This window comes from Cibotium barometz, chromosome 34 (genome assembly GCF_041138505.1).
Source record: "Cibotium barometz isolate CiBa-2024 chromosome 34, ASM4113850v1, whole genome shotgun sequence".
Lineage (NCBI taxonomy): Eukaryota > Viridiplantae > Streptophyta > Polypodiopsida > Cyatheales > Cibotiaceae > Cibotium > Cibotium barometz.
In genome coordinates, this window is record NC_141079.1 from 17,769,014 (window position 1) to 17,786,795 (window position 17,782).

At 41.6% G+C, this 17,782-nt stretch overlaps 1 protein-coding gene across 1 annotated transcript in view; it reads left to right on the top strand.

Moving 5' to 3' along the window:
- The first annotated feature begins 1,708 nt into the window (after positions 1 to 1,708).
- The window catches only part of LOC147618743 (uncharacterized), a 37,911-nt gene continuing 21,837 nt past the window's right edge, over positions 1,709 to 17,782 (top strand). The window contains exons 1-4 of the mRNA XM_086773790.1: positions 1,709 to 1,979; positions 3,341 to 3,431; positions 13,702 to 13,817; positions 13,967 to 14,026. Of these exons, the coding sequence (XP_086629916.1) occupies positions 1,923 to 1,979; positions 3,341 to 3,431; positions 13,702 to 13,817; positions 13,967 to 14,026 (324 nt within the window). The 5' untranslated portion in view covers positions 1,709 to 1,922. The remainder of the gene's footprint in view (positions 1,980 to 3,340; positions 3,432 to 13,701; positions 13,818 to 13,966; positions 14,027 to 17,782) is intronic.

Sequence of the window (17,782 nt, forward strand, 5' to 3'; positions counted from 1 at the left end):
TACTCAGGCTTATTACATTATTATTTGGGCATACAATTTATGCAGTTAATGATGATATTGTGATGTTGCAGTCAAAGTACATAAAAAGGTTGCTTGCATGGTTTGGTCTTGAAGATTGTAAGCTTGTTTTTCTACATGAGCAGAGACATGTGATAGGCTTAGTCTCTAGGATGTAGATGAACCACTTTATCAACATGCTATTGGGTGCCTCATCTATCTATGTAATACGAGGCTAGACATTTAGTTTGGGGTCTCCCAATTGAGCAAGCTTATGCACAATTTGAAAAGTAAGCATTGGTAGGCTGCCAAGCGCGAGTATTCATATACTTACAGAATCCCTTGGCCTATTCTATACTAAGGGAGGTGATATGTGTCCACTAGTAGCTTTTACTTTCACCTTGGTGATTCATGTATATCACGGTGGCTCAACAACAAGTAGCTATTGAGACAGTGGCCAAACTTCATGCTGTGAAGCTAAACATGGTAGCTTTCAAGTAACTGTGGAGTGTGTATAGCTCAAATGTCTTATGGAAAATCTTGGTGTTCGGGTCCCCTACCTCCATCTTCATTGAGAGCTAGAGTGCATTAGCCATTGCAAGGAACCTAGCGTTTCATGCTCGCACAAAGCACATTGAGGTGCAGGGAGAGGGTCATTACATGAGAGATTAGCCTGGCTTATGCCTCTACATGGCAATGTGGCAGATATATTCAAGAAGGCTCTCTTGTGAGAGAATTTTGAAGATTTTTACAAAGCTTTGGAGATCGATTAGCCACATGATCCCTACGTACATGTTCACACATAGCTATAGGGGAGATCTTTGATTTTTTTCAAAAGCTAGAACCCACTTCATACGCAAATATAATATTGCTAGATCTTGGTGAAGTGGATCAATCCTAGGATCTTGAGCTCTTGCTACATATTCATCTAGCTCCACCATGATTAGGTTTAAGCTTGGACCCTCCACAATAATTTCTCTTTGAATCTTTCTCTCTACAATTTATGTTATACTCCTTGGCAAGTGCACATTGGACTATAAAGGTAGTTCACCTTCAAGAGGATAGTGAGAGGCTCGGTTGTTATATTGGCTCTACACTTATATTGTATTGTTTAGGCACCCGTCATCACTAGCAACTCATGATTGTACAACCCTCTTTACTCCCTAGCATTTACTAGCACACTGTCTCCATCTTAGTAATTCACCATCGAAGCTCTCTCTCACTAGAGTAGATGGGTACGAGGCTTTGCCATCTATTGTATTAATTAGTAATAACATTACTATTCTCTGTCTCTGTATTTATAATTTGAGTTTAAAGTTTTGTGTTGTGAAAGATTCTACTTTTATAAGTGTTACCACACACATTGTATGCATCACATGTTGTTGACATTTCTTGTTGAGAGGGAGCTCTAGGTTGCCATGGTCAAGCAATCTAATGTTTCAATCTAGATTATTCGTAAGAATGGAGGACCCTAAGCTGATGCCCTCCATATACACTTCTTGTAATGGAACTAAGTGGTTCTTCTAGTTGATGAGAAGCCACCCTAACCTGAAGATCTTTATCAGGACATGCCATAGCAAGGAAACACAAAGATTTACGCAGCCCATCAATGTTTTACAAAGAACTTATTTGGCCGCCCAGGTGTGTAAAGACATGACTCCTTGCGCCATACGAAAACAATTAATTGTCTCTCGTCAGCAGTTCATCTTTTGAAAAAAAGCGATCAATCAGCAAATATATATCTCTATGTTCCTCTCGCTCCTCTCTCTCCATACCTGCGTGAGTCCATACTATCATTGCCGTCCTTGGTTCTCTCTCTCTCTCTCTTCCCTGTGTAGTGTCTACAGCTGCCGCTAGTTACTATTTGAAAACAAATCTTGGTGGCATGCGCGGCGAGTAGCTTCGATTCGCCTCCTGCTCTCACTATGGGACAGACCTTCCGCAAGCTTTTCGACACTCTCTTCGGCAATAAGGAGATGCGGGTATGTCTTTCTTCCTATGCTCATTTATGGGATTTTTTTGTAAATGAGTTCTACGCAGCGATCAGGATTAAAAACACAGAAGCAGGCGTACTTCAGGTTTCAGGATTTTCGTGTCCCATAATGATGTGGCTGATTCCCTGATAATGTGACTGCTTAATGAGCGATCAATGGTTTCTTTTGGCTTAGAAAAACTGTGCTTTGATTTGGTAGAACACCATTATCTGCAGATCTCACGAGTTTCTGGATTTCTTTTAGGACTTCTTGATGGGCTTCTTTTTGTATGCTCTTGATTGGGGATGTGGTCTAGGAATCTCTACATATGAACCCACCGTGATGCAATGGAAGAACAAACCCTTGTGCCTGAGGTGACCCTGGAGAAATGCCAACCAGCACTTTTTAGTGAAAATAACATTACGGAGGGAGTTAATAATAAAACCCAGATATCAATCATGGCCTCCGCTGGTGCCTTGGTTCAAGGAGTTCAAGAGGTTGTTTGGCTGGAGACATACTGAATTTTGCATCCGAGCTACTTGGGCAAAGCTCCCTGTTCTCTCCATTCCATTCTCTTTAATCAGCTTCTGTAGGCATGTTCACTTTTTTCTTCAGGGCATTGGACTTTTTAGAGCACTGGCCAACATGTTTCGAGTTTTTCGCTTCGAAACGTTTCAGAGGTTTTGAAATGATGAAACACTTTTTTTTGTGTGACTATGCTTGTGTCTCATACTTATTGTGGAACAAGTGTATATCTTGCATTCAACAGAGCTGTAAGCTTGTATTTTACTCCCTTTTCAAGAACAAGTCGAAATCTTGCAGAGATGTAAGTCTTTTTATCCCACTGCAAGAATAATCTCTTTATGTAGCCTAGTATGCCAGTATGAATGCTTGCTTGACGGGATTTGGATGTGAAAACATGAGCATGGACATTGGTTGCTTGTGTTTTTGGGCACCTTTCATGATGACTATCCAAAAGCCCATGAAGTTCACCAATCAAACCTTTCAAATTTGACAAGAGCCATTATGAGAAGTGAATGGCAATTATGACCGGTCCATCTCTTATTATTTGTTTAGTTGCTTGTTATTTCGTTTGAATCAATATAATGCACTACCAATTTCAGCACACAAGAAAGTTGATGTTGCCCTCACAGTTATTCCTGTATTTCAAAGAGCCATTATGCAAAAATATGTTATTCTCAAGGTATTTATTCTGAATATTTAGTAATCCTCTTTTTTAAGAGCTATTATGCAAAATTATGTTATTCTCAAGGTATTTATTCTGAATACTTAGTAGTCTTATTTTTCAAAATATGTAAATCATGAATGGTTCTTTTAACCCTATAAAACAAGGGCAGTTCTTTTTGCAGGTGGTGATGCTTGGTTTGGATGCTGCTGGCAAGACCACCATACTCTACAAGTTACATATTGGAGAAATTTTGTCTACTGTACCTACTATTGGTAGGTTCCTCTCTTTTGTGAGATTTTTTCTCGTGTTCTGTATATGGATCTCAAAGAGATGGACAATACCAGAGGTAGACCTACTATTTGCCTGAATAGACTACCATGTCCTAGCTACATTTGTTGTTGATCTTTGGTTGGATAAAACACAATTAGAGAAAGTGAATTCAAGTGAGAAGGCATATTTTCTGATGCCAGTCTGTGTAAGAGGTGTGTGATGTAGTTGAAGCTGTAGAGTGCAGCACTTTTAGTGTATGAAACACCAGTTTGGAATAAACCTTTATGAGAGTTAAATTTGTTACAAATCCTCTTGAGCTAATGATTGGGACATGTCACCAATATGCGAATGCCCCTATAGAGGAACTAGCAGATCTCATTCTAGTCTGTCATCCACTAGCCAAAAACTTTCCTTGTAGTCCTTATGAGAGACTTATGTTCTTCATATGTGAATGATTCTATAGAGGAACTAGAAGATTTCATTCCAGTCTATCATCCACTAGCCAAAAGGTTTCCTTGTAGTCCTCATGAGAGACCTATGTCATGTTGCCAATATGTGAATGCTTCCGTAGAGGAACTAACAGTTCTCATTCTAGTCTATCATCCACTAACCAAAATCCTTCCTTGGCGTCCTTATGAGAGACTTATGTTCTTCTTAATTTATAACTAGGTAGGTGATAATGAAGATTTAAAGAGATCAAGCAGAGATTTGCACGTAAACAAGAGGCGGCTATGGCACAGGTGGACAAGCTTTCAGAGAAAGGGTTGATTTGACTAATAGTTCATCCTATTGTCCTTCTATGTATCAAATAGGATGTGCATGGGAAGGTGAACATCATGAAGCGGTTTGAACTGAATTGAAGACCACTTGGATAGGTAGGATAAATTTTCTTTTCCTAGCTGTATCAACTTGAAGCCTGATGTGCAGGTGGTTCCTTAGGGTGTACATAAGATTGCTTTTAGGTGCAGTTGGTTCCTCAAGGTATACACAAATTTTCTCATGGTTCCTTGGGGTGAACTGATGTGTGGGGGGACACTTTTTAATCATACGATGAGAGCAAGCCATTAATAAATTGAGATTCTAGAAGAATTTTCTTGACGACACAGTATGAGAAAGGAGTTGTCATAGTTGCATCTTGTACTTGTACTCAACCTTGTGAGCTGTTTAGCATTGTGCATTCTGTAGTCAACCTTGTCATAGTTACATTGTGTACTCAACTCTATGATCTGTTTAGCATTTCACATGCCGCATGTGTACCATATGTAGGGCAGCAGGGCTCCATACAACGGACAAAATGCACAAGCTTCTAAATAAATTTTGAAGTCACCTTTTGTCCTAGATCTTATTAGGCAGCCCCTATGCATCATCCATGCATCCCATATGCTGTTCCATGTAGCATGCATCTATATTGTATGCACAATTATTTTCAGTATACCATATTTTATATTTATTGTCACATGCACACCTGCCTATTGTCGTTCTATGTGTGAAATAGGATGTGCGTGGGACACCCTTTGCCTAAAGAAGGTGAACATCAAGATGGGGTTTGAACTGAATTGAAGACCTCTTGGATAGGTAGGATAAATTGTCTTTTTCTAGCTGTAGTGACTTGAAGCCTGATGTGCAGGCGATTCCTTAGGGTGTACATAAGATTGCTTTTAGGTGCAGTTGGCTCCTCAAGGTATACACAAATTTTGTCATGGTTCCTTGTGGGGGAACTGATGGGTGGGAAGCCACTTTTTAATCGTACAATGAGAGCAAGCCATTAATAAATTGAGATTCTAGAAGAACGTTTCTTGACGATACAGTATGAGAGAGGAGTTGTCATAGTTGCATCTTGTACTTGTACTTGTACTCAACCTTATGAGCTGTTTAGCATTTTGCATTCTGTAGTCAACCTTGTCATAGTTGCATTGTGCACTCAACCTTACGATCTGTTTAGCATTTCGCATACCGCATGTGTACCGTAGGTCCGTATGGAGGGTTCCATACAACGGACAAGATGCACAAGCTTCTAAATAAATTTTGAAGTTACCTTTTTTCCTAGATCTTATTAGGCAGCCCCTATGCCTCATCCATGCATCCGATGTAGCATGCATCTATAGACTATATTGTTTGCACAATTATTTTCAGTATACCATATTTTATATTTATTGTCACGTGCACACCTGCTGTACTAGGGTGCCACGTGGACATTCTAATAATCCAATACACTTAGGACAATGTTTTAATGGGCAGTGAGCATGTTGTGAGCCCTTGTCCAGGACAGGTGGCCAGGCGCCATCTAGAGACTAGGTCTAGGGTCTGGTCAAAGTCCTGCATGATTATATGTAACTCACTTGTAAGATGCAATGATATACATGTGTTCCAGTCACACATTAGACCCATGGTTGGGTGCCGGAATAACAGTCAGGTCATGTAGGAATTTTAGAGTCTACTTGTGCAAAAGCCTTTTTCTGTCCAAGGCCACTAGCAGGGTAATGGATGGCCATGGAAGTGTGATGGAAGCATGGGCAAGGCTGTGGGCAGCCTAAGGGCACCCATTGGGTGCCCATTGACCTAGGTCCTATACTTAAAGTTGAAGGGCGGTGCCCATCTTGAAGGAGGTACCCAAGGCAAACAAGGGAAAGAGCAAATTAATGATTATTTTGTCCTCTGTTCCCTAGTCGGCAGCCCAACATGCTGATGTGGTTGGTATATGTACGTGCCTAAAGTCCCATCATCTCCATCTACAAATCCCTCAGGTCCGAGGCATGTGCTTCAGCCCCAGGCATTTAGAAGAGGCATAAACGGAAGCAAGAGGAGAGCAGGCAGTGTGTTTTCTAGCCCTCGGTGAGAAGAGGAAAACACAGGTCATCTTCAAGTCTACTGGTCGCTTATGTGCAGGGATGTCATCTCCTCAGCCCGGGCAGCGGTCAACTCAAGGAAGAAGGGTGATTCTCTGTTGGGATGTCGTGTGCATGCACATGGACATGCTAATCCCTGATTTGCAGCAGATAAAAGACTAGATCTTGGAGCTACAGTAGCTGTCACAGGCTGGTGGAGGGCTATAGGTAGGTGGACCAGAACCCTGTCGGCCAGATGATGGAGGTCGTGGATGTCCAGTCAGCAGCATTGATGATTTTGAGGGTCCATGTAGCTGGTCGACAGCAGGTTGGCCAGTTGTATAGTTCCTCCAAAGCCTATAAAAGGCAGCCTAGTGCTCATTGTTGGGCATCTCTCACCTTTTGGGTGTTAGGTCCTAGACTAGGACTCTATGGAGTCAAGATAACCTTTTCATGGGCAGTGTAGGGCTTGCCAAGTGGTTGTACCCTTTTTGTATATAATTAATATACAGAAAATACAGCTATCTCTCTCTCTTCTCTCAATCACTTGTTTGCGTTTTACATCCACATGTTCCTATGGAAAGGTGATTAGGGCTGAAAGAAGACACAGAGCTTCCGCACATGTGACACGGGAACCCTAGTTTCAGGTTAGTCAACAGTTTGGGCAAATTCAGCCTATTCATTTGTACTCATTCAGTTGCAGCAAATCAAAGCGAATACTCTCTTTGGAGGGGATGGTGCAAGTTTTTTTGTGTGGATGGTTTACTTTGCTCTGGGCTAGAACTTGTAGATTCTAGAAGCATCCCACAAAAGTGTTGTAGTTGATTAACCGTGCTCCAAGCAAGAACCCGTAAGAGTAGTCCACATAGGTAGTGCTGGAATTTTTCTTGCGGACGGTTTATCATGCTCCGAGCACGAACTCGTAAGAGCAATGACACCTATTGGATGGTCCAGAAGACTCGTTGAGCTAACCACTATGTATTTGGGAGAGCAATGCACTTCGGATGATCATTCTACCATGTAGAGAGTCCAAGTGGAGATTCCTCCATTTCTAGTTGCAATTACTTCTATACTAAGTACTCCTATTGTGCCGATCCTCTTACGACAATCCTCCAATCTCTTCAATAACAAAACACCACCATTGAGGCTCTTTTGCAACACTAAAACGGCACCACCAAATGTAGCAGTGGTGATGAGACGGTGTGTCACATAGCACCTCAGTGCATGGGTGCATGTGACATTCTCTTCTCCTTAGCTTGGCGGTAGCTGTAGGGCTTCCAAGTAGTTTGCCAAAATTTGGGGGTACTCTTGGAAAAACTCGTTGTCGAGTCAAACGGTTGCGTGAGTGACCCGGTCCTTGAACTTGGTGTAGAATTGTTTGAGATTTCGATTGGAATCATGCTTGCGCTTGTGGAGGAGAATGTGCTCGGGCTGGATTGCGTCTGCCTCATGAACCACTTCTGGCTGCTTTTTACATGTGCGGAAGATCCGTGTCTTCTTTCAGCCATGAGTGCCTTTCATAGGAACATGTAGATGCAAAACACATAGAAGAGCTAAAGAGGAGAGAGAGAGAGAGCTGTAATTTCAATATATCATATATTACAACGAGATGTAATAGTCTTGTACAAAATCTGTGGCCTACCCCAAAAAGGTGACTCTTGACTTACCTACCTAACTCCCAATTGGAGAGAGAGAGATGCTCAAATGAAACCTTGGCCTTGCCTTATATAGGCTCTTTTTCATGCCCATAAACGAGACGACTTGGTTGTCGGCTAGAACAGAGGACACACACACACACACACACACACACACACACACACACACACACATATTTGTCCTCTGTTCTAGCTGATTGGCTGTTGGCTAGAATAGAGGACAAATACACACTCCTTTTTTTTGGGTAAAAGGTTACGTTCTTTTACTTCATTGTATAAAGAAAGAAGTTCTCAAAGAAGAGGCAAACTTCTTAAAAAGCAGTCTCACAGAAGCTAAAAGCATTGAAAAAACAAAGCCAATTGGCCATCATCTATTTGTTCTAGGTGGATAGAATCAAACAGAGATTGACGCAAGGATTGACCAAAGTGAGGATAGCGTTCAATCCTTTTGGAATGAAAAATCAACTGATTTCTTGCATGCCAAATTGTCCATTAAGCCCAATATCTAGTCCAGATTAGAAAGGGCTGAGCATGATCCAATGTAGAAGGCCACCTGTCAAAGAGCCAGAGAAATTTGGAGAAGGAATACGAGCTGAAGAAAATGAGAAATTTGGCAAATGAAACTTTTGGTATGTGGAGAAGACCAAAGAAGATGCATCATTGGTTCCTTCATGGAAGGGCAAGAAGGATATTTTGGTGTTGCTATGTGTCTTTTCTCAAGAAGTTTTTTAGTTGGGAGTACGCCCAACAAGCATCGCTAAAAAACAATCCACGGTTTTGTTTCCACCAATGAGTTGTCTCGGTGAGAAGCCAAATCTTATTAACTTGATCGACAAATCAAGGCACAGGAATAATCAATTTGTAGACCAAAGTTGTCGAAACCTAAGGGAAAGAGAATCTAGGATAAGGTCCAGGATCTGTCTTGTGGAAAATCCAATCCTTCGTTCTTTCAGCGTCCGGAACAACTATAAGAGGAGTAAAAGGTTGCCATTATTCCTGTAACATATGCCATAAAGTTGTGTAGTGCATACCCAAGTGCTGTAAGCTTGGCTAGGGGAATAGAGAGCCAAAGGAGGAGGAAAGGCACGAGTCCAAAATATATTTTCTTGTCTCAAAGTATTGCCAATCTCAGGAGGTCTACTCGACCATTGAATATATTGTAGAACAAGCTTACAGTCTGCAAGAAGACGAGAGACATAAGGACATCGAGCAATTCTGTCGTCCACATAGCCAAATAAAAGTTTCTAGTGAGCTAGTTGCCATTTGCCAAATGCATTTGAATTCGCATCAAAGCAAAGAGCTGCAAGCATAAGTATCTAGGGTTGTTGCTGTGCAATAAAAGTCGGAAGCAGAGTGGTTTTGCGTGCGAGAACATGATAATGGATATTCATATCCATACATTTTCGGCAAGCATATAAACTCATACTTCAGGAGTTGCAAGGCCTTCTTATATCGAGAATTTCGCCAAAAGAGTTTAATGCTTTTTGTCATAAAACCAAAGATTTGGTTTTAAGACCATGCTAGAAGAGGGATGAAAAACCGAATGCATGCCATAAAAATCGATTCGGTTTGACATGAAGTGGCCAAGTAGAGAGTTTCCAATATTCTAATTTAATCATAAGTTTTTGCAACACCCAATTTGTAGCATCACGAAGAAAAATTGCAACATGTGTTGCGGAAGCGTGTTCATGATTAACGCTAAGCAAAGAAGATAATTGTATGTTTAGCAAAGACACAAAAGAGGAGGAGAGAGAGACCTAATGTACTGTATATTGCCAAAACATGCTATATATACAATGATCTTGTTGATTCATAGCTTCATGATGCATACCAAAGATTCTTGCAACTCTCTACTTGCAATTGGACAAGAGAATCTCTTGTTGATCCACCACTTTGTCCTTGTTGCCTTGCAGACTTTGACAAACGGATCCTCTTGATCTTTGAATGATCATTCTAATGAATGCCTAATGATCCTATTTATAGGAAAAAGATATGAATTCGTAATCAAGTCGGTTGCCTATTTTACCCACAAAACATTGTCCAAAAAGTTATATTTTGTGTCCAAACTATGCCCAAAAAGTGTCCCAACCATTGGGCTATGTCTTGGGCACTTCCCGGAGCATGTAGGGTTGCAAAATCCACTCTAAATCTGCCCATATATTTGCTAATGAGAATATCCATGTCTATGAGCATCGGGATTAACGGATGCACATGACATCCTCTCCTGCTAAGCTTGGAGCACTAAGGTAATCCATACACCTTTGCTCCAATTCCATTCTGGTCCAATTGCAGGTTGCATTTCATATCCATCTGCTCAACCCCCATATCCATCTGCTCAACCCCCAAGCTCTCTAACTTAGTCTTCAAGTTCTCTGGCTCGATCTTTGGATCTTTTGAAAACTCCTTTGAAACTGTCGAGATGACCTTATCCTCGTCCACATAGGATTCAGAAAGATCTACCTCCTCTAGAATTTGCTCTTTGGGTTCAAGTTCGGGTTTTGGTTCTGGTTCTAGTTCCTTTGCCAATGGTGGATGCTCTTCCAATACGAGAGAATCCTCTAATCTCTTGGAAGTTCTTGTGGCACTAGTCTCGGCGTCCTCTGTTGTATTGGATTTGTTGAGATCCTCGGGCACTGGCGCTTGTAATTAGTTCGGTCTCGAGCAATGACATCTCAAAAAATGGCTGGTGAACCTCCCCATTTATGATAGCATCATCGTGAAACTTTTCTTGCCTTGGAAGTTCTCCTTCACTTAGATTAATGCTCTCAATCTCGGGCTGCTCGACAACCCTAGTGATTCCTTTGTTGTCTCTAAGTTATCCACCATGGGCATTGTCATCTTTTCAGAATCCTTCACCGATCCACACTCCTTTCTCGAGGAAATTGTCTCCTGTCCACTTTCGATCTTGGAAGCTCTCCGGTATTCTTGGAAACTTCCTCCTGCTGAGTGTCAACCACTAGTGAATTTTCATGTGCTAGCATCCTTGCTTCCCGTCGGGTTTGGATCTCAAGTCGAACTACCGCCAAGCGTCTCTTTGCCTTTTGCCTTTTGCCTTTTAGGATCATCGGGCTTTGCTCTACCATTTGCTAAAAGCTGGATGAATCTGACTCTTGACTTCTTAAATTCCCACAACTCTTCGTTGGATAAAGTCTTGAGAAAGTCGTCATCCATTGCCTCTTAACTCATGATATTGTTTTGCTTATTTTCCGTTGTAAATTGTAATCAGCCTAAAAACCCTAACCCTAGAGCTCTACATGCTTTCTTAGGATCATGCTAGGCTGAAATCTAGACTTTCTAGCACTATACTATGCTGAAAATGAATAAAAAGCTAATGTGAAAACGTAGATTTAACGCAAAAACGCAAACCCTAATTTTGCTTGCAAACCCTAAAACGCAAACTCTAATTTCAGAAACCCAAATTCAGCATGCACCAAACATAAGCTAAGGGTTGTCCTAGGATGACTTAAGCTCTGAGATCAGTGTAACATGCGTTGCGGAAGTGTGTTCATGATTAACGCTAAGCAAAGAAGATAAAGCAAAGAAGATAACACTAATCCTATGTTTAGCAAAGACACAAAGGAGAAGGAGAGATAGACCTAATCTATTGTATATTGCCAAAACATGCTATATATACAATGATCTTGCTGATTCACAACTTCATGATGCATACCAAAGATTCTTGCAACCCTCTACTTGCAATCGGACAAGAGAAGCTCCTGCTGATCCACCACCACCGTGTCCTTGCTGTCTTGCATACTTTGACAAATGGATCCTCTTGATCTTTGAATGATCATTCTAATGAATGCCTAATGATCTTATTTATAGGAAAAAGGTATGAATTCGTAATCAAGTCGGTTTTGCCTATTTTACTTACAAAACATTGTCCAAAAAGTCATATTTTGTGTCCAAAGGCTTTTCAACAAGACAGCAATTGCATCTTCATAATTCCACACTCACCTACTGTTGCATGATACTTTTCATGTTGCTTATGTGGCTAGAATATGATTCATTAAACTCCATTTTAAGACCAAAAATTGGGTTTTCAACTTTTTTTTTGGAATGCTTTCCCTTAGCCCAAAAAAGAGTATCATTGCAATCTTCATAATTCCACACTCACCTACTGTTGCATGATACTTTTCATGTTGCTTATGTGGCTAGAATATGATTCATTAAACTCCATTTTAAGACCAAAAATTGGGTTTTCAACTTTTTTTTTGGAATGCTTTCCCTTAGCCCAAAAAAGAGTATCATCGCAATCCCATGCTCCCTATGGTGTAGATTCAGCAGCTATGTGATGTATGAATTAGCCGGATAGTCCAAGTGCGATGATAGATAATGCCCTCTCATCCTTTTCTTTAAACAACTTCGCTTCATCATCAGCTGGGCACTCCTCTCTTTCATCGTTACATGCAAAAGCTTATAGGAACCTTTTACTTGTTAAACATGGAGAGGTCATGAATTGAATTAGAGAGAGAGAGAGAGAGAGAGAGAGAGAGAGAGAGAGGATTGGGTCCCAGTAACTCTCAGAAGGGGCCCCACCCGTAGGTTTATTTGCTTGTATTGCTGCATGTGAAATGTAAGGATTGACTTTAGGGCTGTAAAAGTTGATTGGTACTGACCAATTGACTTGCAGATGGATCATGGCAAGGGAGGACTCAGGAGGGCTAGTTGCTGGCCCACCTGAACTGCAGCTGCTGGACCTTTTGTGTTGGCATGTACAGGCTGTAGATGCATGTGTTATGCTTCATCGCCTGCTTGGACTGAATCATGGATCTCCTCGGCGTGCTTGCATTTGATGGCTGAGGACTGCCTCTAGTTAGTGGTGTTAGCATATGAGCTTTGGTGGATTAAGGCTGAAGAGCCCTTTATAAAGGGGCAGGAGGCTCCATATATGCAGGCTTCCTATAGGGCTGGCCAACTTCAGTCATGGGCTGGTCGTGGGGCTTAAATGACATCGAAAATGTGTGTAGGCTGGGTACCCCTGGCCCCACACATGGGTCCATGCATGAAACTCATTTCGGTGGCCTTGAAACTCGTTTCACGTTTCGGTGTTGAAACGTTTCATGCGCATCACTAAACCATTTCGTTTCATGTGGACTCCTTTCTTCAATGGTGACATTATAGCAATATATTTTCATATTGTCATGCATATATCGTTTCGATCTACCGTTTCATCGTGCACCTATCCATATTTGAAATGTTTCATTCCACAATAGATTGTTTCGACAGCGAAACGTTACAGCAATGAAATGTTTCGTGGTGACCTTGGTCCATGCTGCTTGGCCGTGGGCACCCTTACCTATCCATGGTCGTGGCCAATGAGCTGCCCAAAACCATATGTATGGCTTAATCCATGTCCCCCCTAAGTGGTGTCACTAGTACCATTAATAAACACCAGGCACTAACTATTGACACTGTCTAGTACAGACTGTTGTACCATTTGTGCCGGTCGTACTCTGCCTGTCAGTTACATCAGCACAGATTACCATGCCTCTTGCTTGCCAAAAGAAGTTCTAGCATTTGTCTTGCACTCAAATAGAGATGCAAGTCTGTATCTAATTCTTACTAACGAGAGCAAGTCTTCCTTCTGTTTGCCACCGTCCCATTGAAATATGCTCTCTTTTTCATGTATTGCTATCTTGTTTGTTTTATACATCACTAGGAGAACTTATTCTTTTACTTGCTTTTGCTCCGAGTACTTTACCAGTTTTGGTTTTGTCAATTGTAAATTTTCAAAATGATTTTTTCTAAAATATTCTACCCATGATAACTTCAATTAATGATTGTGGCAGGTTTCAATGTTGAAAAAGTGCAGTACAAAAATGTAGTTTTCACGGTTTGGGATGTAGGTGGCCAAGAAAAGTTAAGACCTCTTTGGAGACACTATTTTAACAATACTGATGGCCTGGTAATATCCCCCCTCTTTCCCTCCCCCTCTCTGCTCCCGTGCCCCATGTCCAGTCCCCTGTTTCAAGTTTTCTAAATGCTTGTTTATTGAACCAGTAAGGTTTCCATTCTTGAACATGCATTTAACTAATGTTATCTTGAGTGCTGCAGATCTATGTTGTTGATTCTTTGGACAGGGAAAGGATAGGCAAAGCATGTGCAGAGTTTCAAGTATTGTACTTTTACTTTGCTCAATCTAATAAATTTAAAATTGGACAGGAAGGAGGATAGTGCATAGCTAAAAGTATTCTAGTTTTTGAGATGTGCGATAGTTTTATGCAAGAGCGAAGTGTGTTGAAGTCTTCCATTTCAAGTGAGTAGCGAATGTTGTGACCATGTGGATAATACTCATCTTGGCTATTGGGGAAAATCCTCTTAGTCAATGTGTCACACAATCAATCCGTCACCATCAGTGGGGTCATAAGCATGTTCTGGAAGTTAAGCCAGGGCAGTCTTTCCTATGTTTGGGTTGCCCACAGGTGCAGTGGCAGGGTTTCACCCTGGTGGGAGGTTTGGGTGGCCAGACAGGAAGGCTGGGCGGTGGGGCAGCAGATTTGGGTGGCATGGGTGTCAATCTTGGTTGGTCATGCACCTTGCAAAGGTAAAAATTAATATTTATCAAGGCTCAGCATATCAGGTTTATGCTATTGAAGAACCCCCAGTAGTGATCACCATTGATGTGCTTGTCTTTTATCATGACCATGCCCCGTTCATTTGATTTCCCCCATGCATTGTACACTCTTTTGTAGAGAACAAGGAGACCTTCTGTTAACCACTCTGTTGGTTAACATGGTTTCGCCCGCTCGACCTATTGTAAGGTGCTTTGCTATCTTACCCGTGCAAATGGGCACCTAACTTTTGTAAGACGGCGTTGGAACATATAAAGCAGCCTTACTATAAGCTTAATGTCAAATAGAGAAAGTCTACGGACTTAATGTACATAGTTGCTTAAGACTAGTAATAGAGGCTTGACTATTTTTAAGTTTGGTCGGCCTAGTGTGAAAACTAGTCACTTGTATATAAGTCGTTTTGACAATAAGTAATACACAATCATTCCCTTGCAATAGTTTACTTGTGAGCTCTCCTTCTTCCCTCTTCTTGCTTGCTTGTATGCTTTTGAATTGTGCTTGCTTGTAGGTTTTCTTGTTGCAATAGCTTCTTCTTCTTCCTTCGTCTTTGTGAGAGAGAGCCATCACAAAGGACCATCTCTTCTTGCCGTCATCTAGGCATTGAGAGCTCTCCCTTCACCCCTTTGGCTAGGAGCATTCCGGTGTGACAACGGCCTGAGGACGCTATGGATGAACTAATGCACCCACATAGGAAGTTGCATTGGGGGCTCGAAGGCAAAACCCAACGACACATGCTTCGGTAAGGCTAAGGTAAGCTCTTGACTTGAACATATTTGGCACTGCTGTCGGGGACTAGCCTAGGGCTCAGCTCCGTTTTCCAATCCATTTCAAGCTATTGGGATCACCCGATATTGCTTGGTGTTGATTAGGTCATACTCTAAAAAAGCATATGGTTGTGGAGTATTGGATGTGTTTGTTTGTTGCTTTTGCTTTTGATTTGAAGTTTAATGTGTATTAGGGCAATCTATGCTCATCTATTGGTAGGGCAAACTTTGATTTTTTGGTGATTTGCATGAAATTGGAGCCAAGAGGCTCAGATTTCATTGCTTTGATCCAAGAATTAGCTTCGCAATTATGATTAGGAGTGAAATCTACTTCGAAAACTTGAGCATTGAGCTTCATTAGGTTGAATTAGTATGAAATTATCATTTTTGTTCATGCGTTTCATATTTTTTAATAATTTGTTCACGCATTGTTGGAATTGGTAGAGTAGAAGCATGCTAAATCTTCAAAAAACGTTTAATTAGTTGCATCATAATCTTTAATTAGGATTGGGAACACTAAACACATCCCATCAAGTCCAAAACATCACAAAAACTACCAAAAACTAGGCCAAACCAGCTCTTGGATAGGAGACGTGAGTCCATAACCCCGTGTAAAAAGACATGAATTTGGACATGTGAGCTTGGAGACGTGAGTCAAGCTTGTAGACGTGAGCTTGGAGATAGGTATACCCAATATAGTACGGACTAATTATTATAGCCATAAAAACTCGTACGGACACACCTATCCATGTCCTTGGAAGATATTCTTATTATACAGTCTTTTTTAGCTATAATTTTTAAGGAGAATTTTTGTCCTGTGCAATTATAGGGAAATTCAGTACACTTATTATCTAATAAGTGTATACCAGCCTTGTCATAGGCTTGGTGTCTAATTACGTGTCTCAAGTAGGCCTACTTCATACCTGGAAAGTATGTGATCCATGTTTATAGAAAAAAGGCGTGAGCTTATAAACGTGAACTCGGACACGTGAACTTGCATACATAAGCCAAGAAACATGAGTCTAGAGGCATGAACCTACGTACGTGAGCTTGCATATGTGAACCTAGACACGTGAACGCGTAGATGGGAGCCTGTAGACGTGAATCTAGAAAAAACACAAGGGACATTTGATGCGAATTTGATCTAGACTAATTGTTGGAAATGATAATACAGTCAATTGCAACGTATCAAACCACACCTCCTCAAACCCTTCAAGCCTTCGGTTTCAGCGAACGACCAGCACTCATTAGAGTGCTCTCTGTTAAGAAGGCTAGACTCCTTCGGATCCACCTCAAGCGAGGAGCAAAGGGCTAGCAAAACACAGACGTGAGTGGAGTAGTAGTAGAAACACGTGAAAATAGGAGCCGCCACGGTCCTCCGAACCTCGAATTCACCAATTGGCTCGGTGAATGCCTTAAATTTTATGAAGAAGGTGTGTAACCGCTTTTGGGCGTAGCTCCAGTGAAGGAGTGGGAGTAAGACCTGGAACTTCAAGGTTCGGTCCCACTAGAAGCAGTCAAACCATGTGAGATACCACAATGTTTGATGTCAATCTTGAGTTGGGTTTAGCTGAGCTAACTGTAACTCTCAAACAGGTCAACAACCATAGTTACGGCCATAGTTGTTGGCATACGGTCGTATGATACAGTACGGAACAATACCATACTGAAATTAAAACAATTTGAAAGGATAGAGAGTTCAGAGGTCGTTACAAGCCAAAAAACAAGTTACAAACAATAGAGTGACAATCATCCTAGTGGTGACAGGAGCGTCGGCCACTTCGCCGAGCCCTAACTTATTAACTGCACAAGGAGGACTAATTCATACAGCTCCCTTAATGCTATCACAAGGCTCTAGACCAAGTTAAGGGCAATTGCGAAGGAGACATCCAAGGCAACAAAGAAGAAAGCTCAAGCTTCGACCTTGAAGCCAGCAGCTCAAGAGCCAGAGGCACAAGTCCCAAAGGTTGCATCAAAGCCATCGCCCCCTAAAAAGGCTAATGAATCAAACCCAGAGGTCTAGAAGAAGACAACTCGAAGAGCTCGTGAAAGCCCAAAGCCATCAACTCCTAAAAAGGCTAATGAACGAAACCCAAAGGTCTAGAGGAAGAAGAAATCTTGCGGAAGTGCAACCTAGGATCAGGTCGTTGTCAAGGGCAAGGATGTTGTGACCATTGAAAGTGGTTTGGATGATAGCTCCGAAGCTGCCTCCCTCGTGGAGATAGCCAACAACCTCCCACTCAAATCCGCTCTTCCCAAAGAAAAGAAACCCCTAGACTACGAACACCTTCTGAAGAAACTCAAGGAGTAACCCAACCCAGTGTTGGAGATAGAGAGAATGAAACAAGCCCAAGAGCTTGTGAGGAAGGTACATGCTGTACTAGAGCCAATGTTAGAGCAAGTGGTACGAACCATTGACCCCGCTTGAGCCGATCCTTGATCCTAGCTATAGAACAAATAAGGGAACCTCAAAGTTTACCCAAGGTCTCATAAATTCTTGTATCCATTCTTAAGAGGCCGCAAATAGAACATGT